The 22066-nt window shown below is 44.0% G+C and overlaps 1 protein-coding gene across 8 annotated transcripts in view; it reads left to right on the top strand.

Annotated features, from left to right (window-relative positions):
- Nucleotides 1-22066, top strand: part of IL15RA (interleukin 15 receptor subunit alpha) — a 37974-nt gene that overhangs the window by 1298 nt on the left and 14610 nt on the right. For 5 of the 8 annotated variants that reach the window (XM_061126015.1, XM_061126014.1, XM_061126011.1 and 2 more), the window contains exons 2-3: nt 19269-19463; nt 21233-21325. In XM_061126015.1, coding sequence (XP_060981998.1) covers nt 19269-19463; nt 21233-21325 — 288 coding nt within the window. The remainder of the gene's footprint in view (nt 1-19268; nt 19464-21232; nt 21326-22066) is intronic. The other 3 variants (XM_061126017.1, XM_061126016.1, XM_061126012.1) reach the window with 1 other exon arrangement.

Here is a 22066-nt window from a genome sequence, read left to right as displayed (position 1 = left end):
AGAACCTAGCTAAACGGAGAGCTGTGTACCTCCCAGGGCAGAGCAGGCTGCAGGCAAGTTCCCTGAAGCTCCTCAGCTCCAGCAGCTCTTTGACCTCACAGAGGCATGGCTTCCGTCTCTTAGCTCCTGATGGTTCTTAGTTTTTTCCAAACAGCTGTCTTGGGGGTAGGTTGACAGATAATAAACAGTGCACATATAAATTGCACAATTTGATAAGTTTAGAAGTAAACGTGACGTCACAAAACCTTCACCACCATCAGGAGAGTAAATATAATCATTCTCAGAAGCTTCCTCATGTCCTGTGTTCCTTTCACTCATAATAGTTATCCTGAGAATTCTCCAGCCTTGTAACTTGTATCAAGCAGTCCATTCTTCTTTATTACTAACTGTTCTAATGCACGGATATTGTTTTTTATCCATCCTCTTTGTTGCTGGATGTTTTGGGGGTTGTTTCTGGTTTTGACTATGAAATATAAAACTGTTATGAACATTTGCATATAGGTTTTTGTGTGGACAGACGTTTTCATTTCACTTGGGTTGGAGAAAATGGCTAGGAGTGAATGGCTATATCACATGACATGTGTATGCTTACTGTTTAAAGTTAACAGCCAATCTGTTTTCTAAAGTAATTGTACTTGTTTACATTCCCGCCAGCAGTGGGTAAGAATTCTACTTCCTCTCCATCCTTGTTGGCCAGTCTTTTTTTTTTGTTAACTTTTAGATTATTTTCCAGTTTTATTGAGGTATATGTAATTGATATATAATATTGTGCAAGTTTAAACGGTACAAAGGGCTTCCCAGTTGGCACAGTGATAAACAATCCACCTGCCAGTGCAGGAGATGCAGGAGACACAGGTTTGACCCCTGGGTCAGAAAGATCCCCTGGAGGAGGGCATGGCTACCCACTCCAGCATTCTTGCCTGGAGAATCCCATGGACAGAGGAGCCTGGTGGGTACAGTGCGTGAGGTCACAGAGTTGGAACAACTAAGCAACTGACCACACACACAAGGTGTACAAAGTGATGATCTGATATGTGTGTATATTGTGAAATGATTACCGCGATAAGATTCACACATTCATCATCAGCTCACATAGTTACCAAAAGAAAACAATTGTGTGTGTGTGATCAGTCTTTCTCTTTAATCATTCCCATTCTAGTAGATGTGTAGTTGTCTTTCATAGTTTTAATTTGCATTTTCCTAATAATTAATGATATTGAGCATCTCTTCTTGTGCTTCTTTGCCATCAATCTGTCTTCTTTTGGTAAAGTGTCTAGTTAAGCATTCTGTCTTTTAAAAAACTGAGTTATTGAATTATTATTGAGTTTTGAGACTTCTTTATATTTTATGGGTATAAGTCCTTTATCTGATATGTGATTTGCAAAAACAGCTTTCAGAGTCTGTGACTTCTTTCGTCATTTTTATAACAGTCTTTGATGAAGAGAAGACATTTTTAATTTTGATGAAGTTCAGCTTATTAATTTGTTCTTTTGTATTGTGCTTTTAGTGTCATATCTAAGAAATAATTTGCTTAAGTCAAGGTTACAAAGGTTTTCTTCTATGTTTACTTCTAGAAGTTTTATAGTTTAGGTTTTATTGATGTCTGTGATTCATTTTGAATTAATTTTTCATATAATGTGAAATATGCATTGAAAATTCTGTATTTGTTTGATTTTCCATGCAAATATGGCTATCCAATTTTTCCAGCACCATTTGTTGAAAAGATGATCTCTGCTGAATTGCTCTTACACCTGTCTTGAGCATCAGCTGTTTGTATATATTGGTTGCTGTAGACAAAACATCACTACATGAAAATCAATTATATTTCTATACATTACCAATGAGTAATTGGAAACTGAATTTTTTAAATAAGCAATATCATTTGCAATATCATCAGAAAGTTAGGGATAACTCTGACAAAAAAAAAAGTGAGAAAGACTGTACACTAAAAACCACAAAGCACTGCTGAGAGAAATTAAAGAAGATCTAAACAAATGGAGGTGTATCATGTTCATGGATTGGACAAATCAATACTGCTAAGGTATCAGTTCTCCCCAAATAAAAATTCCAGCAGGCTTTCTTATAGAAATTGACATACTGGTTGCAAAATCGAGACGGGAAATTCAAAAGACCTAGTACAGTCAAACAGCTTTGAAAGACAGCTGAGCTGGAGGATCAGCACTTCTGATTTTAAGACTTTTAAAGTTGCAGTAATCAGGACAGTGTGCATGCTAAGTGCTTCCCTTGTGTTCTACTCTCTGCGACCCCTTGGATTGTAGCACATCAGGCTCCTCTGTCTGTGGGGTTTTCCAGGCAAGAATATTGGAGTGGACTGCCATGCCCTCCTCCAGGGATCAAACCCAGGTCTGCATTGGCAGGCGGGTTCTTTACCTCTAACGCCACCTGGGTAGCCGCCAGGACATGTTCTCCTGGTGTAAAAATGGATGAATAGCTAAGAGAACAGAGGGTCCCTGGTGTTTTTAAGTGAACTGAGAAGGGAAGTGGACACAGATGATTAGATTTGCTACTTGGCAGTGTGATTCTGGTCGGGAATTATATTGAGCAGCTCCTTCCTTACGACTAGGTGGGTAAATGATAGTTTCAGATCTGTTCCCGCTAGTTTTCAGTGCTAACAGACAAAGCATGTTGCTGTCATCTGTCCTGGTTCAGGAGGCCTGATCTGGAGGGGGAACGCATCATCTTGGCCAGGCAGCTTCTTAAAGACGCTCGTAACCTGTGAGGCTTCAAGTGATTTGCCCAAAGCAGCTGGAGACGACGATGATTTGTTTGAAGATGAATATCCCTGCTCACCAGCCTGGGTTTTGTTACGCAGGGTGCTGGTGTGCTTAAGGGTGGTTGTACAACTTATGTCTTTAAACATTTTTTAAATTATTAAGCCATTTTTCAGACATCTGGGGAGTTTTGCTAAAAACTTTTATCATATCATTTTTATCTCATTTTTGCTTTGTGCAGCTACTGATAGCAAAAAAGTGATACAGACTTAAATGTACAAAATATGGGATTTGTTGAAATAACCTGAATTTCCAACAGTGGAGGATTGCATAAATATAATGGGGTTGCTTTCAAATAGTATGCATTGTATGATTCAGCCTTTACTAAAGATCTAGAGTCGAGAGATGATAGGTCGTGTGAGTGTGTGCGTCTGTGTCTGTGTAGTTGTCTGCCTTTTCTTGTCTTTCTGATGTAATTTGCATTGCTTTTGTAATGAAAGGAAAAAAGTAAAACTACAAAAGAAGTAACACAAAAAGGAGCTAGAATTTTTGAGTTTTTTCTAATTCATCTTTAATTACAACCAATCTTGTTTGGCAATGTTTTTGTGGCTTTCTAAATTTTGTAGATTGCTCAAAATTGGGCTCTATAAAGTCACTGCGTATAACTGTGCATTATATATGTATATTTTATAATCTTCTATGATTATTTAAATAGTTCCTTATTGTTAGAGTTGTTGGTAGGCTTCTGTTACCTGCCAAAGGATGGATATTCAGGTTGTTTCAAAATCTCTGATATTCTAAATATCATAGAGTAAAAAAAGTTGGATGAAAATTAGCTATATAGAACAAATAAGGCAAGGGGAAAGCCCTCAAAGTCTTTTTAAATGGCAGAAACATTAGAGGATATTCTTTTTCAATAAAATCATCACTCCAGCTAACTTGTATTGGACTAGATCACTTCTACCAAACTGATTTTACCAAATAGCACATAGCTAAGTAAATACATGTATAAAGTCCCGTAGTACATACTCTTGGAGTCATATCCATGTTACTTATTAAACATGATCAATGATATTTGAATGTTTCTACATGGAAAGATGATTTTCTTCTGCATAGTGGGGAGGTAATTAAGGGCTGGGTCCAGGGGGATGTTACTGGAGCTGTATGGTGGAAAAGTTGGACTTCTCTAGTGGCTCAGACGGTAAAGATTCCGCCTGCAATGTGGGAGACCCAGGTTTGATCCTTGGGTCAGGAATATCCCCTAGAAGAGAGTATGGCAACCCAATCCAGCATTCTTGCCTGGGAAATCCCATGGAGAGAGGAGCCTGGCGGGCTACAGTCCATGGGGTCACAAAGAGTTGGACATGACTAAAGTGATTTAGCATTCACGCACGTGGTGAAAGGATTACTCTTGCCAAGAGTGTGGAGAATAAATTTCAAAAGATTGCAGGCAAACGGGTCTGGAGGCAGGAGGCTAAGCTGGAGGCTTTTGCAATAGTTCCGGTAAGTGGTGATGAAACCCTGAACCAAGGCAGTGTTGGTAAGGCTGGGGGGTGTAGATTTCCTCCTGAGTCCTTTGAGTATAGAATGTATTTCATTCTTTCCCTTTTGTTTGTCCTTCAACCTACAGCCACTCAAGTCTCCCAAGCTTTCAGAAGTCATAATTTAAGGACTTGAATGGTGATGAGTCCACCTACCACACAAAAGGTAGACGGGGAGGCTCAGTTAACGAGCTTGAGAGAAGAGAGTTGATGAGTTAAAGGCATGACCTGGGTATAGTGGGTACTCACACTGAGTGCCAAGAGGAAAATGTGTGTTGGCTTGGCTGGCGCTTCCAGAATAATGAGGGAAAATGGATTACTGAAAACAGAAAGGCTTTTTATGCATTGGCTACATCTCTGCCCGAGGGCAGAGATCATATCCTATACATCTTGGTCTCCCTCCACAGTCAGCGTGCTGTAGGTGTTTGAACAGCAGAATAAGAGACAGAAAATACTGAAATGGATTCTGACTTTTCTTACAGAATGGGAGGAGCCTGCTACTCTTGAACTCTGGTTTCGAGAGTAGGCCAGGGTCACTTACTCATGTTAGAAAAAAGTCTGATTCACAGGTTATGGGAAGTAGAAAGAGGTGTGGCCCTACACAAATATTTTGGTGACTTCATTTAAACAATCGTTAGGACTTGTTATGTATATTTTTTGCCTACTCAAGAGTTTTGAAAATCCAAGAATCTTACATTTTCTCCCATTTCCATTACTTCATCCATTCCATTCTGTAGATTCATGAGCTAAAAACTAACTTCAGAAAACACCCATCACACACTGGGCTTAGCTCCCGTAATAAGTACCAGAGAACTGTATTCAGGAGCTTACAGTGTTGGAAACAAGGTGAGATTTGCTTCACTGACCATCTAGAGAACAATGTTATGAGAAGAGAAATTATAATTGAAGTATCAAAAGGTGTGACTAAGGCTTCTGAGATGAAGATTATTGACACAATCAAATGTGTTACCTCCACTGCAATTGTGTGAGTCTAGCTTTGTAAAGTGAGTTACTTGCCAGTATGTGGTTGATTGGCTGCCCAGGTGGCTCAGTGGTAAAGAATCCGCCTGCAATGTAGGAGACACAGGTTCGATCCCTGGGTTGGGAAGATCCCCTGGAGACGGGAATGGCAACCTACTCCAGTATCCTTGCCTGGGAAATCCCATGGACACCGGAGCCTGGCGGGCTACAGTCCATGGCGTTGCAAAGAGTTTGACACAATTGAGAGACTAAGCATGCACAGACACATACACACTGTTCACAATGGAAAGTAGACTTCCTTTATGACAAAGTAGACATTCCCGAAAAATTTTGCCTGAAACAAAACACCCACAAATGATGAATAAGACATAGAAAACATCTATTAAAATCTGTAGCCAATAAAATATGTAATCAGCTGTTTAAAGTAAAAATAATAATAATATATTGTGGTGTTTATAAGTAGAAGCAAAACATTTGACAGAATAGCAAAAGGCTGGATGGAGAGAAATGAGAGTGTATTGTTCAAGGTTCTTATCCTATACATGTGAAGTAGTATGATTTCTCCTGTGCGTGAGCTGTGATGAGGTAAAGACATATACTACAGATCTGAAAGCAAACACTACAATAATATAGCAAAGCGTTACAGTTAGTAAGACAACATGGTGAATGAAAGGGAATCATGAAATTTCTATGGGACCATCTGTGTAGAAAATCCCATGGAATCTACAAAAATGCTAATGGAATAAGTTGAGCAAAGTTGCAGAGTACACAATCAATTTACAAAGGTCAATATACAAAATATGAGCAACAATTAGAAACGGAAATAAACACAATGTCATTTGTGTTGTAGTAAAAATGTGAAGTACTTAGGGACACATTGACAAAAGGTGTACAACATTGATACACTGAAAACTAGAAAACATTTCTGAGATAAATTACTGAAGACTTAAATAAATCAAGAAAGACTGTGTTTGGGGGTATTGAGAAGACTCAGTACTATTAAGATGTCAGTTCTTCATCAACTTGATCTATAAATTTAATGCAGTTCCAATCAAACTTTCAGCAGGCTTTTTTTTTTCCAGTTAGAAATTGATATACTGATTCGATAACCCAGTAAAGGACCAAAGTCAACTTTGAAAATGATTAACAAAGTCAGAGGATTTACACTACCTGACTTCAACAATAAAGCTACAATAATCAAGACAGCAAGGTATTGGGTGTCTAGATGAACAAATAGACAAATACATCAATGGAGCAGAATGTCAAGTCCCTAAATAACCCCACATATACTTGGTCCTGGGTACAGATCCTATACCAACACCACTGGAGGCCCACTACTGCTGCTGCTGGAGGAGGGGGTGGAAGCTTTTTCATGTACAAAACCTGTTAAAGATAACGAGGGTGTGGTTGGCTGCCATGAAAGGAAAAAGCAATGTGACTGAAAGCTGCAAGCCTGAGCGCCAGGCACAACGGGCCTGCCTAAGACTGAGGCTGGACCCGGACAAGAGTCGGCTTCCCCTGACCCCACCCCATCCAAGCAAGCAAACGCCAAGTCACAAGCGCAGCCGTCAACTGCCCAGGGCGGGGTGGGCAGGAGTGTGGAGAGATAACCCCTGCGGTTTAGATAAACTGAAAAGGACACAAGATGAGGGTGGAGCAGGAACACTGAGAAAAACCTCCCGCCACTCTAGCCCCCACTCGAAAGCACTTGTTGCTGCTCAGTCACTATGTCGTGTCTGACTGTTTGCAGCCCCTTGGATTGCAGCACGCCAGGATCCCTGCCCTCCGTTTTCTCCCAGAGTTTACTCAAATCCACCCTAAGCACAAGAAAAGACTAAAAGAGGGCTTCCCTGGTGGCACAGTGGTAAAGAATTCACCTGCCAATGCAGGAGACAGAGGTTCGATCCCTGCGCAGGAATGTCCCACATGCCACAGAGCAACTAAGAGTGTGTGCCACAACTACTGAGCCTGGCTCTCGAGCCTGGAGCAGCAACTACTGAAACCTGTGTGTGCCCTGGAGCCATGCTCTGCAACAAGAGACGCCACTGCAGTGAGAAGCCTGCACACAGCAATGAGAGAGGAGACCCTGCTCAGTGCAGCCAAGACCCAGCACGGCCCCCGCCCTGCGCCGCCCTCCCCCACCCCCCGCTAAAAAAAACTGGGGGAATTTGAAGCCAATGATATTCTGAAGGTAACCGTAGCAACAACAAAATCTAAATCCAATTCAACAACTGACTTGACTGACTCAACCTTCCCCACGTCATCAGTTAAGCATTAGAAGTGTTCACACTTTCAGGCGTAAATACTGTTTATCTCAGTTCTACAACTATGATTAAGCATTCAATCAAAAATTGAGACATACAAAAAAATATGTCTCAACATACTCTATGTCTGTATGTCGCAACAACAGAAAAGTCCCACTATGAAGTGAAAGTGAAGTTGCTCAGTCGTGTCCGACTCTTTGGGACCCCATGGACTATAGCCTACCAGGCTCCTCCATCCATGGGATTTTCCAGGCAAGAATACTGGACTGGGTTGCCATTTCCTCCTCCAGGGGATCTTCCCGACCCAGGGATCGAAAGCAATAAGCAAGACTCACCAATGACCCAGAAATTGAAACTATCAGACTGGAAATTAAAGAAACTGTTGGGTTGGCCAAAAAGTTCCTTCAGTTTTTTAAGTAAAAATAAAAGACACATTTTTCATCGTCACCAAGAACTTTCTTTTTTTTCTTTCTTTCTTTTTTTTTTTTTTTTACCAAGAACTTTGTTCAGCAACGTATTCACTGTTTTGTTCCACTACCTTCTGCCATTTTTTTTCAGGCAATTTCATAGTTCCATCTTCCCAAAACTTTGTATCTTTTGAGCAAACAACTGTTCCAAGTGCCTTATACAGTCAGTCTTCCAGGGAATTGAAAGTTTTCCCATTAATTTGTAAAGACTGAAATAAATGGACATCTAAAGGTGCAGTGTCTGGTGTATATGGCAGATGAATCAGAACTTTCCAGTCAAGCTGCAACAGTTTTTGGCCTGGGTGTTAAAGAAACAGTGATCTTGTGTTATCCTGATGTGTATGCATTTTCTGTTGACTAATTCTGGACGCTTTTTGCTGAGTGCTGCTTTCTGTTGGTCTAATTGGGAGCAGTGTTTGTTGGAATTAATCGTTTGAACTTCCAGAAGGAGTTCATAATAGAGGACTCCCTTCCAATCCCACCATATACACAACTTCACCTTCTTTGGATGAAGACTGGCCTTTGGTGTGGTTGGTGGTGGTTCGTTTCACCTGGCCCACTATCTTTTCCATTCTGCATTATTCTACAGTGTCCACTTTTCATCACCTGTCACAATGTGTTTTAAAAATGGAAGGGATTACATTTAAGTGGAGAGTCGCATGTGGAAATACAGTCAAGAAGGTTTTGGTTCTTTTTTTGCTTAACTTTGTGGAACCCAAACATCAAAGCGATGAATATAAACAACCTGGTGCACGGGATATTCAACCCTTGGTTTGGATATTTTCAGTATGTTGGCAATCGCCTACATGATATAACAAATAATTGATTGTTCTCAATTAATGTCTCAATTTGATTACTATCAACTTCAACTGGTCTGCTCAATCATGGAGCATCATCCAGTGAGAAATCTCCAGCATGAAACTTTGCAAACCACTTTTGACGTGTTCGATTAGTCACAGCATGGTCTCCATACTGCACAAATATTTTTCTGCATTGCAGTTGTGCTTTTACCTTTCCTGAAATAATAATGCACGATATGCCAAAAATGTTGCTTTTTTCTTCCGTCTTCAATATTAAAATGGCTACATACAAATTCACCAATTTTGATAAGTTTTTAAAAATGTATGCTGATATGAGTTGTCACAATACAATCTAACAAAATTGTTTCCAATGAAGTTAAAGACAGCTAAGCTCTATGAGAGCCATCTTTTGGGAAAAAAAAAAAAAAAAACAAAGGAAACTTTTCGCTAGCTCAATATCATTAATATGTTAAAGGCTCAGATGGAAAAGATAGCATTCATGAGTAAAGGGGGAATTTCAGCTGAGAAATGGAAATCATGAGAAAGTCTCAAATGGTAATGTTAGAAAAAATTTAAAAACAATAGAAATGAAGCAAACCTTTGACAAGCTTATCAGAGCACTTGACACAGCCAAGAATAGAATCAGTAAACTTGAATATAAAGAAAAGTGAAAGTGAAGTCGCTCAGTCGTGTCCGACTCTTCGAAACCCCATGGACTGTAGCCTACCAGGCTCCTCCATCCATGGGATTTTTCCAGGCAAGAGTACTGGAGTGGGGTGCCATTGCCTTCTCCAAAACTTGAAGATAGGTCAGTACAAATTACTCTAACAGCAACACAAAGAGCAAAAATGAGAGGGAAAACAAAGACACAGAACAGAATATCCAAGAGCTGTGGTACAGTAGGAAGTGGTTTAATATATGTGTAACCAGAACTCCAGAAACAAAAGAGAATAGAGCAGAAGAAATATTTGAAGAGATAATAGTTGAGAATTTCTCCAAATTTATAAAAGATATTCAATTACAGATCCAGGAAGCTGAGAGAACACCAAGCAGGATGAATGCCACCCCCTTGAAATAATCTCATGCTCAGTGAAGTTGCTCAGTCACGTCCGACTCTTTGCGATCCCGTGAACTGTAGCCTACCAGGCTCCTCCATCTGTGGAATTTCCCAGACAAGAGTACTGGAGTGGATTGCCATTTCCTTCTCCAGCGGATCTTCCCGACCCGGGGATTGAACCCAGGTCTCCTGAATTGCAGGCAGACGCTTTACTGTCTGAGCTACCAGGGAAGCCCCAATCTCATGCTAGACACATCACGTTCAGACTGCTGAAAAATACGGAGAAAGAGAAAATCATGATCAAAGAATAAAGATACGTTATATACAGAGGAACGAAGATAAGAAAGTAGGGTCTTAAAGAGATATTTGTGCACCTATGATCATAGCAGCATTACTCACAGTAAGTAAATCGTGGAAGCAACACAAGTGTCCATCAGCAGATGAATAACAATCAAAATGTGGTCTATACATACAGTGCAATATTTAGCATTAAACAGGAAGGAGGTTTTGAAATATGCTACAATATTGATTATGCTAAATGAAATAGTGTGTTAGTCACTCAGTCATGTCCGACTCTTTGTGATACCATGGACTGTAGCCCACCAGGCTCCTCTGTCCATGGAATTCTCCAGGCAAGAATACAGGAATGGGTTGCCATGCCCTCCTCCAAGGGATCTTCCCCATCTAGGGATCAAACCCAGGTCTCCTGCACTGCAGACAGATTCTTTACCATCTGAGCCACCAGGGAAGCCCTTTAACTGAAATATGCTGGTCACAAAAAGACAGGTACAGCTTTGAGCACTTTGCCTTTGCAATTCCGAGGAAATGGACTGGTCCTGAGAGTCACTGTATGTATGGTGTTTGGGGTGAGGCGGGGGTTCTGAGTCTCCCCCCTTCTAAGGTTTCAGAACAACCTCTGGCAGAGAGGCTCAGCACTTGACTCTGACATTACAGACTCTCCCAAGGCCAAGACCACAATGGTGTCAGCTCCAGAGACCAGACCTGGCATAAAGAAGGAAACTAGCTAAACACTCTCTTGCCGACTAAATCCCGTCTTTGCTAAGCCCTCTCCCGTCTGCTGTATTCTCTGGAGTTACTCCTCTGGGACTGGACAGACCGTCCAGCCATCAGTAATGTACCCTAAGAGGTCCAAAGGTCCAAGGTCCATTCAGGCTCCCACAGCAGGAAGGAACACTTTATCATAGAACAGAGTCTAGCGTTTTTATGGGACTATCTGTGCTGGTCATGGTCAAATGTTTCCAGGGTTGAGTTTTATGGTCGTCCCTCTCCACTCAACCCACCCCTCCACCTCTAAATACTTCCCCAGCTCTGTTCATATATAGCAAAGCCCCACAGGTACAGATTTAGGATTTTGGTAGCAAAAATCTGAGATTTAATTTAAGATTTTGTGGTGTGGTACTGTCAAGCTTGACACACACAAACACACCCACAGAACATTTTTGAGCTGGAGGTGGGGGAGAATTAGATCCAATGAAAAAGTATTAGAACAGAAATTCAGAAAAGCACAGCTGGAAGAACCTGTAAAAGAAATCCTCCCTGATAGAACCAAGACCAGGACCTGAAAAAGTATGAACAAGCAGATTCCATGCTGAAAAGTAACTTGCTGTGGTGCCGAGGCTCTTCTGCACCTTTAAATAGCAGAGGGCATGGTCCCTGGGCCGGCAGCATCGTCATCACCTGGAGCTTGTTAGGGTTAGGGTTAGGAAGTGAGATGCATGGCTCCTGCCCAGGACCTGCTAACTCAGGAGTTCCAAGAAGAGGGCGCAGTACCCTGTGTTGTCACAGGCCCTCCAGACGGTTCTGGTGCACATCTGAGACGCGCTGACAAGGAGGGTAGAAGAGGAGGGTAAAGGCAGTAAAGAGCAGTTGGTGAGGCAGAGCAAGACCTCCAGTGCGGCCCTGATGGAGACGAACACTCCCATCGGGGACAATGTAGAACTCTTGGCTGTAGCCTGCGAGCTGCAACTAAAAGATCCCACATGCTGCAGGTAAGACCCGGAGCAGGGCTTCCCTGGTAGCTCAGTGGTAAAGACTCTGCCTGCCCATGCCAGAGACTTGGTTTCGATCCCTGTTCCGGGGAGATCCCATATGCTGCAGAGCAACTAAGCCTGTGTGCCACAACTACTGAGTTTGTGCTCTAGAGCCGCAACTACTGAAGCTCTCGGGCCCTAGAGCAACAAGAAAGGCCACGGCAATCAGAAGCTCAGCACTGCACCTAGAGGAGCCCCGGCTCACCATAACTAGAGAAAAGCCCATGCAGCAGCAAAGACCCAGCACAGCCAAGAATAAAAAAATAACATAATCAAAATTTTTAAAAAGGCCCAGAGCAGCAAAATAAATAAATATTAAAAAAAAAAAAAAAAAAAGACCAAGTGTAGAAAGAGTGGAAGCACCACTACTGGCCCCGGGGAAATGAGGAAGAAGCGTCAAAAGGTGTGAAGAGAGGACAGGTAACGAGGGGCAGTCAGCACCATGAAAATCACAGTGAGGGAAATAATCAAAGAAGATTTTCCTGACCAAAAGGTAATGGTGGCCTGAGCTATAGAGGGCCCCTAGAGTTTCCTTCAAGAGGAAATCTCAAGGAAAGGGCCCCAGGCACCACTCAGCTACTTTTCATTTGGATGTTTACTTACTTTTTAACCTTTATTTATTCCGATACAACCTCAAACTCACCAGGAAGTTGTAAAGACAGTACAAAGACCTTCTGAATACCTTGTACCCAGCTTTGCCAACTGTTTACATTTTGCCCAATTTTCTTTTTTTAAAATTTATTTCTATGGTTTGTCGGGTCTTAGTTGCGTCATGCGAGATTGTGGTGCAGATTCTCTACTTGTGGCACATGGACTTAGATGCTCTGTGGCATGTGGGATCTTAGTTCCCGAACCAGGGATCAAACCCATGTCCCCTGCACTGCAAAGCAGATTCCTGACCACTGGACCAGCATTTTATTTACTGTTTCCCCCTCTCTCTAAATATATGTACATTTGCATATTTATATCATATGTACATCTTCTTCTGAAGCATCTAAACTGTTTGCTATGTTATGCTTGAAATATTTATGCCTAGATATTTCATTGTATATTTCCTAAGAACACATTTTCTTACATACCTTCCTAAGACACAACACTCTTACCAGATGACAGTACAACTATCAAAATTAGGACATTTAATCTTGGCATAATAATATTATCTAATACGAGGTCCTTTTTTTCAAATTTTATCAGTTGTCCCATTAATGTCCTTTTAGCTGTTTTCTTCCTAATTCTGGATCTAATCTAGGACCACATGTAACATTTAGCTATCATATCTCTTTGGCCTCTTTCAGTCTGGAACATTCTGAATGTTTCCTCATGGTTAGATTCAGGTTATGGATTTGGGGGAGGGAGACCACAGATGTGATCCTGTGTCCTTAGCAGTGAATCAGATCAGGAGGCATATGACAGCTATATAACCCCATGTTGGTGATATTACTTCTTTTTATTTAATATTTAGTTTATTTGTTTGACCACACCGGGTCTTAGTTGCAGCATGCAGGATATAGTTCCCACATGCAGCATGTGGGGTCGTTAGCTGCAGCATGCAGAATGTAATTCCCACATGCAGCATGTGGGGTCGTTAGCTGCGGCATGCAGGATGTAGTCCCCACATGCAGCATGTGGGATCTTTAGTTGCGGCATGCAGGATGTAGTCCCCACATGCAGCATGTGGGATCTTTAGTTGCGGCATGCAGGATGTAGTTCCCACATGCAGCGTGTGGGATCGTTAGTTGCAGCATGCAGGATGTAGTTCCCTGACCAGGGATCGAACCTAGGCCCCCTGCACTGGGGACGCAGTGTCATAGCCACTAGACCACCAGGGGGAAGTCCCTGTGATGTCTGATCACTTGGTTCAGGTGGCAGTTGTCAGCTTTCTTTGAGGTAGTTACCATTTTCCCTGTTGTAACTAGTAACCAATTGTGGGAAGCAATGTAGTTACCATTTTCCCCATTGTAACTAGTAACCAACTGTGGGAAGATACTTTGAGACTGTGTTGGTCAGGACTGTGGTCCAAAGAATCGAAGAGGAACAGAACCACCTCCTGCTGCTGTGGGAGCCGGTTACCATCTAGGTAAGCTGTCCTTTCTGCGTCTGAAGCTGGAGCCTCCAGGTCATGGTCCTGTGGGAAGATGGACATAAAACAGGGGGAAGCAAGAGCCACGTGGGAGCTGAGAGGCAGAGCTGGAACCCATGTGGGTCCTTCATCTTCCCTGTGAGACTCCAGCTTCCACAAGGGGCGCTCCTCATCCTGGAGCTGGGCACACCTGGCCCAAAGGCGGGAGAAGCTGCAGCAAAGGGTCACAGGGCTGGAGGAGCTGCTCTGCCACCCCTGGGAGCCGCAGATGAGAGACAGCGGGAGCTGCAAGGGCAGCCATCCCCCAAGTGCAAAGGAGCAGGAATGCTCCTTCCGTCCTGCCAGGGCGCTCACACACATCTTTACTGTGTCACAGATTAACTACGCATCTAAGGTGAAGTCAGACCACCATGGAGAAGACTGCCTATTTACTGAAGCCTGCCCAAAACTTAGAATTATTACATATGCCATAAATTTAGGTACTTATACATGCAATGAACTGTCCCACCCACATAGCAGGCAGCTCTGCAGAATGACATACTAGCACGGTGTCCTTACACTGTAGCAGTGATTCTTTGTGGCTCTTACTGACACGGTTGCCATGGCCTCAACTTTTTAAATCCCCTCGAGTGACAGGGCAAATGTTTTATTTCAGAGTGCCACAAACACTCAAAGCTGAAATCCACTGCCTAAATGGAGGAAAGGATTTCCAGATTTAGAAGATGTAGGACAATTTGCTGACACACAATCTCAAATCTGAAAACAACATAGAAACAGTGAAGAGCCAAAAAAAAAAAAGGTGACCAAGGAAAGATCAAGAGATTCAAAATATGATTTGAAATTGGAATCAGTGGATGGAGCTGAACTTGAGGACTACAAGGCGAATAAAAATGTTTGGGAAGGGATTCAGATGAGCAAGATGCAACCCAGACTTCAGATGGAGAGAGAGGAGGAGGAAGGAAGTATGCCTAAACAGCCAGATCGCTTCTCCCATGAACTCTTTTCACACAAGTTAATAGGAAAAAAAAAATTCTTTTTAGAAAACTGATACATTAAAATAATGATTATCTTATGATCTCATTGAAAAGGGAATGAAAATGCTGTGTCCACTATAGAATCACTGTAAGTAAAGACAGCATTGTCAGCATCAGGATGGAGTGACAAAGGACAGCAAGCTGGATATTAGAGTTTTTAAAATGTAATATTAGGGACCTCTCTTGTGGTCCAATGGCTAAGGCTTCATGCTCCTTGATTGGGGAACTAGATGCTATATGCGGTAACTGAGACCCAGTGCACCCTAAATAAGTACATAAATATTTTAAAAATCTAATATTAGATGTTGATGGGGTTTTAAAAGAAGAGTCAGGGTTGAATTAAGAATGAAAATCAAACAAGCTATTTTCCCTTCTGAGACTAGGAAGACCAAAGTAAAGCCTGGAGTGACTGACCCACTGGACTCAGGTGTGCTCAGGTGTGTTCAGGTATGAGGATGCTGACACCTTGGCAATACACCCTGAAGCAGGAGGGGAGGGTCTGACAGCTGACCCAGTGGTGGGCTGGCCTGTCTGCAGACTGCTGAGCACTTGACCGTCGACTGTTCCAACCACACTCTGAATTTGGAACTGGCTCCCTCTGATTTGATATCTAAAGAGGCCCTCCTCGCCAGCAGGATGTGGCAGGAGGGGTTCAGGAAGCGGTGGCCCTGAGAGGTTGGGTGCGTGTCCCACTGACTCTGGCAGGGATTCTCTGACATCTGCACCTAGGCTAGCAGCTGGGGAGTGTGGGAACCCAGAGGGCGCTTTCTGAAGGAGAAGATGGGCAAGCCCTGGGCAGAGGGTCAGGCAGGAAAGCGGAAAGCTAGGGCTCCACGCAGAGGCGGCATGGTGTTACAGTAAAAGCAATGAACACGTTTTGTCCTGTGGTTTCTGACTTCCTGTGGTGGGGTATTTTTAAATCCCATCCCCTACTTTTTTATTATGAAGTATTTCATGTATTTAAAACAGTATATAGTATATCTACATGACTGATATTCTGCCAGTCCTCATCATTGGTGTGGCTTTTGATTTGTGGCCTGTGGTCACTCCACCAGTTCCTGGTTAATGCCAGCAACTATTCTGATTGTTTGCTGTCTGAATCAGGCCACTGTCTGGTTGCTAGCTATTTTGATTGTTACTCCAGCATATATCGTGGAAAAAAAAAAAAAAAAAAAAAAACCTGTGTAAACATCAGCAGAAGAAACAGAATTACAAAACATTTCAGAAGCATTTTTAATGGGTAAAGCATTTGCACCATTAAAAATCCAGAAAGCAAAAAAACAAATGAAAAAAAAAAAAATCCAGAAAGCGTGAAAAGGCAGCAATCTTACCTCTCAGCTACCTCACCTCCAGTGTGAATCGTTTCTTGTGTATACTTCTGCAGATTTTATGTATAAACAAAAAACTGGATAAATGTGTTGCTTCATTTCTCACTGAGGGTAGTGTATAATATACAGTGCTCTGTTCCTTTTCTTCCAAACCTAACAGTTTATCCTGGAAATCTCTCCACTTGAGTGCATAAACAACTTTCTTTTTTTTTTCTAATTTCTATTGTAAAGAGCTGGGTAGGACTTCATGGTACAGTGGTGCTATAATCTCTGTTGTAATTTATTTATTCTCCTACTGACGACATACAAGGCGATTTACTGGCTATTATAATGGATAACGTTGTACACACTCACTTCATAAATACACCAGGAAGGCAAATCCTACAGGTGGAACTGCTGAGTTCAAGGGTATGTGCATAAGTGTTGTAATAACGTTTCACAGGAATGCAGATATAGCTGTAAAATAAAATCCCTGAGAACAGAATTGCAGGATCAAAATGCATGAGTATTTAGATTGCAAGTATGTCTCCCTTGGGGCTGTATAAGCAACATGCAAGTAATGGTGTAGTAACCAACTCCTGGCTCTGTTCCAACTTGAGAACTGAAATCACTGTCTTAGGTAGTTTTATTTTACATTTCCTTCATTATGACTGAGGTTGAGTATTTTTTAAATATAGTTAAAAACATTTGTATTTCCTTTTCTGTCAAGTTCCTGTTTATACTCTTTTCCTATTTTTCCTTGGGATTGGAAGTGTTTTGATTGACTTTCAGGAGCTCTTGACACGAGAGAAGTTAACCCTATGTGATAGAAAATGCAGTTTGTGTAAAGCAATGATCCTTCCATTTTAGCAAATTAAATAAACAAATTTTTTATCTGAAAAAAAAAAAAGAAAGAAAAGAAAATGCAGTTTGTTTTTTTTTCCAGTTTGGTCATTTGTCTTCTGACTTACATGGAGTTTTGCCATGTGGGGAGGTTTTTCTTTTTTGGCAAGGCAATATTACTTTTGTCAACTTCAGTTACTCAGAGGACTGCATTAGTTCTGTGTTGACTCACTCAGCTGGGAAAAAAAAAAGAAAGTTATTTATGCACTGAAGTAACAAGGGCAGTGGTTTGTTTCAAGGCTACACAGCCTGGGGCAGGCTATTCCTGAAAGGGGCCAGGAAGTAAATAATTTAGATCTCTGTTGCAACAATTCGGTCCTGCTGTTGCAGAGTGAAAGCCTCTATCTTCATAAATGAATGAGCAAGGCTGTGTGCTAATAAAACTTTATTGGCAAAAGTATATGGCAGGCTGGATTTGGCCCTTGGGCCCTAGTTTGCTGACCCCTGGCACAGGGGCAGTTAAGGTGCCTTCCTCCTCCAGTCTGTGAATCCAACTGGCGCTACATTCAGTCTTCCCCTCAGAGTCCCTCCCTGGCAGAAAGATTACTTCACTCCCTTCTCTTGCCTCCTGATGCTCCAGGGGCTCAGTGGAGACTTACTCATTTCTCGTTTCCTAACCCGGGAACCCAGAGGTCAGCTCCCCAGGCAGCTGTGGGCAGCCAGGCACCCAACCAACGAGCCACTCCACATAGACACACCCTTCAGTAACTGAGAAGGGAGCCTCCAGGACAATGGCAAATGCTATTGAGGAATTTCTCTCCGTGGGACTTTGCCTCCAGCATAGCCCACCCTCAGCTGCCTCGACTGCCTCACACATGCAAGGCTTGCCCTCAGAAATGAGTTCTCCCATCTCTTCCATGCACAAGAAAACCTAATCATGTACTGAATTGATAAGGAAAAGAGCATTAAGAAATCATACAGTTGTTTCAAGTGGCTACAGGAAAATCTTGCTTTGAAACTTGAGCTGCAATAAACTCTTCCTGGCTTTGAGTGGGACTCAGTCTTAAAGGAGGCCACTTTGGAGGAAAGGTGGTAACCTGGCTGGGTCCTCACCTTGTAAGAACTGAGGACCCTTGTGAGGGAGGGCTTTCCCGAGGAAGTGGCATTGAACTAAGCTAGGAAGGGTGGGGTGGGGGGAGGCAGAGGGGCATGGTGAAGGCATGGGGGGTGGTGAGGGGTCAAAGGCTAGTGTGGCCAGGGGCAAGAATAGCTGGAGCGGCAGACGGGAACAGCAGAGGCTTCCTTAAGGCTCTGTGTCTTAAATACAGCTGTGGATGGACCCCACTACAGAGGAAAAGGGCACAGAACTCTGGGACTCAGGGGACTGTAGGGGTGAGGGAGGGCTTTCCTAAGGAAGTGACATTAAACTCAGCTTAGGAAAGATGGCAGTGGGCAACCAGGAAAGAGTGAAGTCATCAAATATGCATTTATAAAGATGCTGCTGGGGACTTCCTGGTGGTCCAGTGGTTAAGACTCCACATTCCCAATGCGGGGGGTGGGGTGGGGGGGCGGGTTTCATCCCTGGTTGGGGAACTAGATCTCACATACTGCAACTAAAGATCTCACATGCCACAACTAAAGATCCCGAATGCCACAACTAAGACCCGGTGCAGCCAAAGAAATAAATACATAAACTATTTAAAAAATGAAGATGATGCCATCTGCCTTGTGCAAATGGATTAAAGGTTTGTTAAAGGTAGCAACCTGGAGCCTTTTGCTGTTGTTCAGGCAAGAGAGGCAGGGTAGAGAGAGACAGAGGTGGATATGTTTGAGAGATATGGAGGCTGGAGACTAACGGGGGTGGAGGGCAGGGAGAGGGGTCTCCGCTGATGACCCCCGAGGCTCGAATGATGCTCAATGGCTGGCTCTTAAAGCAAGATCCTGGACCACTTCCAGACGGTGGGCGCCCTTACTCGGCATCTTCCACATGCTTGAATCTGGGGGTGGATCCCTAGGGTCCCTCAGGTTTAAAGTGACTGACTTCCACTTGAGCCTCCCGCAGAGCAAGCTGCAATCTGCTCACATGTTCCCTCTCATCTACACTTTTGTAGGCATCACCTGCCCGACTCCCACATCTGTGGAGCATGCAGACATCCGGGTCAAGAATTACAGCATCAACTCCAGGGAGCGGTATGTTTGTAATTCTGGCTTCAAGCGTAAAGCTGGGACCTCCAGCCTGACCCAGTGTGTGTTTAACGAGACCGCGAAAGTCGCCCACTGGACCACTCCCAACCTCAAGTGCATCAGTAAGTGGCTGTCCCAGCACTGTCCCTCTACCCCTTTTGCCACGGCCACGCAGAGAGCAGACCGCAGTACGGGCAGCTGATGAGGGAGCCTAGACGTCTGGGTTGAGGACTGAGGCTAAATAAACCAATGCGCCTCTAAACACACCTCAAAGAGGGGGAACTGTATGGGCTCTGGGGGTCACACAGTTCTGGGTTCAAATCCTGACTCTGCCACATAACCATCCATGAGACCTTGGGCAAGGGCCTCAATGTCTTGGATCTCTTGGTTCCTCATCAAGAAAATGGGCCTGATTCATCAGGGCCTTTCAACATGGGGGGTTGTAGGAGGAGTAAACAAACTCTGGTAAATATTAACTATTATTACCATCAGTGCTTTAGATCACAGAAGCAAGAACTGGGCTACAGACAGAGATGTTTGCTCACAGCACCTTGCTCCCTGGCGGGCTGCCCGATTCCTCCCCAGGGGACAGCCCACAGGGAAATCACTGCCCTTCCTCCTGTTGGCACCTGCCCTGAGAGAAGTGGAGAGACCCATGGAGCAGAGATCTCCTGGTCCAGACATCATTTGGGATCCAGCCGGAGCTCCAGACCAAGAATGAGGAGACATCTATGGAACTGCCCCACCTTTAAAGAGAAAAAAAATCCACAGCTGGAAAACCATGCCGGGAGAAGTCAAAGAATGTTAGAGTGGAAGCCAGCAGTGTTATTTTCAGGAAGACTAAGCCCTGTACTCTAGAGAAGGAAGGAGCATAGCCTTCCAAGAGAAGGATGAGTTAAATAGTTACTGAACACATGGTGTGTGTCCAGGTGGGATACGATCTCACGTAACATTTGTGGACAGTCTCAGCTCCTCTCTGGGGAAAGCAGACAAACGGGGTTGTTCAAGAGCAGATTCATGGCGGGGAGACTCCTTGAAAAGCCAGTCTTCCTATTGAATCTGTAGTATTGAGATCACCCTGTGCCCCTGTCCCGCCACCGCGTGGCCACCGTGCAGGGCTCAGAGGCCAGGCAAGCCTTCTGCTTGTAGCAGAGGCATCGCTGGGCTGGGAACAGGGTGCCCACCGCATGGACCGTTGGGACCATGGGAACGGGCTGGGTGAGGCCAGGTCTGAGCAGTAACTTTGGGGAGAGCACAGCTGTCTTCCTCAGTCTAGCCCGGGGACCCACTGGAACTGTAGTCCAGGGGTAAAATTCAGGGCTTCCTACTGTAGAGAAAGCGGGCGTTTCCTCAATGTTCCAGTTCCTCTGGGTGAATGAATCAAGGATGTTGAACTGAACAGGGTGGGTTGCAGGGTGGGGCAGGGGGAATGAAAGATGGGGGTAAGCCTAGAATCATAGATGTTTAGAACCGAAGACTGGGGGAACCTTTAAGTCTTAGCCCCCAAAGCCCCACCTTTGACTACTAACCACTCCTTCCATGATCCCCAGCAACCTGTGCCAAAAACAATCCATTGAGTAATCGTTTGTTTTCTCATGGAAAAGCCAGCATTAAAAAGCTGAGTTGATATCATTGCCATCATTCTAGCCAAAGACAAGACACTTACCACTGAACTTGTGCAGTCTGTTTGCTCTGCGAACTGCGGACCAACAGCTGTTTATCTCCTGTGTGTCTGGCTAGGCCTGGGTGGCCAAATGTGTCCACTTTAAATTATAAACATATTGTTTATTTAAATTATACACTTATTATTCTTTTATCTACATCCAGTCCTGAAGCCACCCCAGCTTCCACCCTCGGGATCATAAATGCCGTGTGGTTATCCTCTCTCTAGGAGACCCCTCCCTGAGTGACCAAAGGCCACCCTCCACAGCAGCGCCAACAGGGTTGACCCCAGAGCCAGAGAGCCCCACCCCCTCCGGAAAAGGTAGGAATGCCGCAGACCCTCTCAGGACCCCCATTCCCGGCTGCCCTGGGTCCACAGAGAGCCTGCAGATCCGTGGGCCACTGCCGGGGTTCCACCGCAAACACCCCTTATTCACGTCAAGGATAAGAGTTGACATTAGCTTCATTTTCTCTTTTCAACCAAAGTTGCCTGACAGCCAGGCTTCACGGGTGCACAATTCACAATGGTTTAAAATCCACTCTTACTAGGCCGGATCACACCTCGTTTCAGATGCATAGCTTCAAGAATGAGGGGGGTGGGGAACAGGGGGCTGAGGTTCTGCCCACCTTGCATATCAGCCTTCCTGGGCCTCATGGGCACTGGCAGAAAACCCGACCCTCCTGGATCGGAGACGGAGGACTCTCTTACTTGGTACTGCAGGCAGCAGGGCCACTGGCAGATTTCATCAAGTCCCTCGTCCCCATGTGTCTTAAACAGGCCTAAGCGGGTGCCTGTGTGGGCGGTGGACATCCCTGGAGAGGAGGGAGCCTGAGCAGGAGCCTGTTGTTTTACTGTTGGTGTGAACACATCTGCCCTGTGCTCCAGGGGGAGGCACTGTCTCCACCTGCCAAGGCCATCTAAGCATCCTGGAAAAGATGGCGCCTCCGCTGGCAAGATGTGCAGAACTGGGAGAGACCGAGGCACACCATCTCCCAACAACCCTACCCATGGTTGTTTTGGTACAGACACTTGCACAAAGCTGCCAGGGTTCTGCATTTTGAC

The sequence above is a fragment of the Dama dama genome, chromosome 23 (genome assembly GCF_033118175.1).
Source record: "Dama dama isolate Ldn47 chromosome 23, ASM3311817v1, whole genome shotgun sequence".
In the NCBI taxonomy this organism is placed as follows: Eukaryota; Metazoa; Chordata; class Mammalia; order Artiodactyla; family Cervidae; genus Dama; species Dama dama.
Note: the sequence above shows the minus strand (reverse complement) of the source record. Positions and strands in the feature narration are given on the sequence as shown.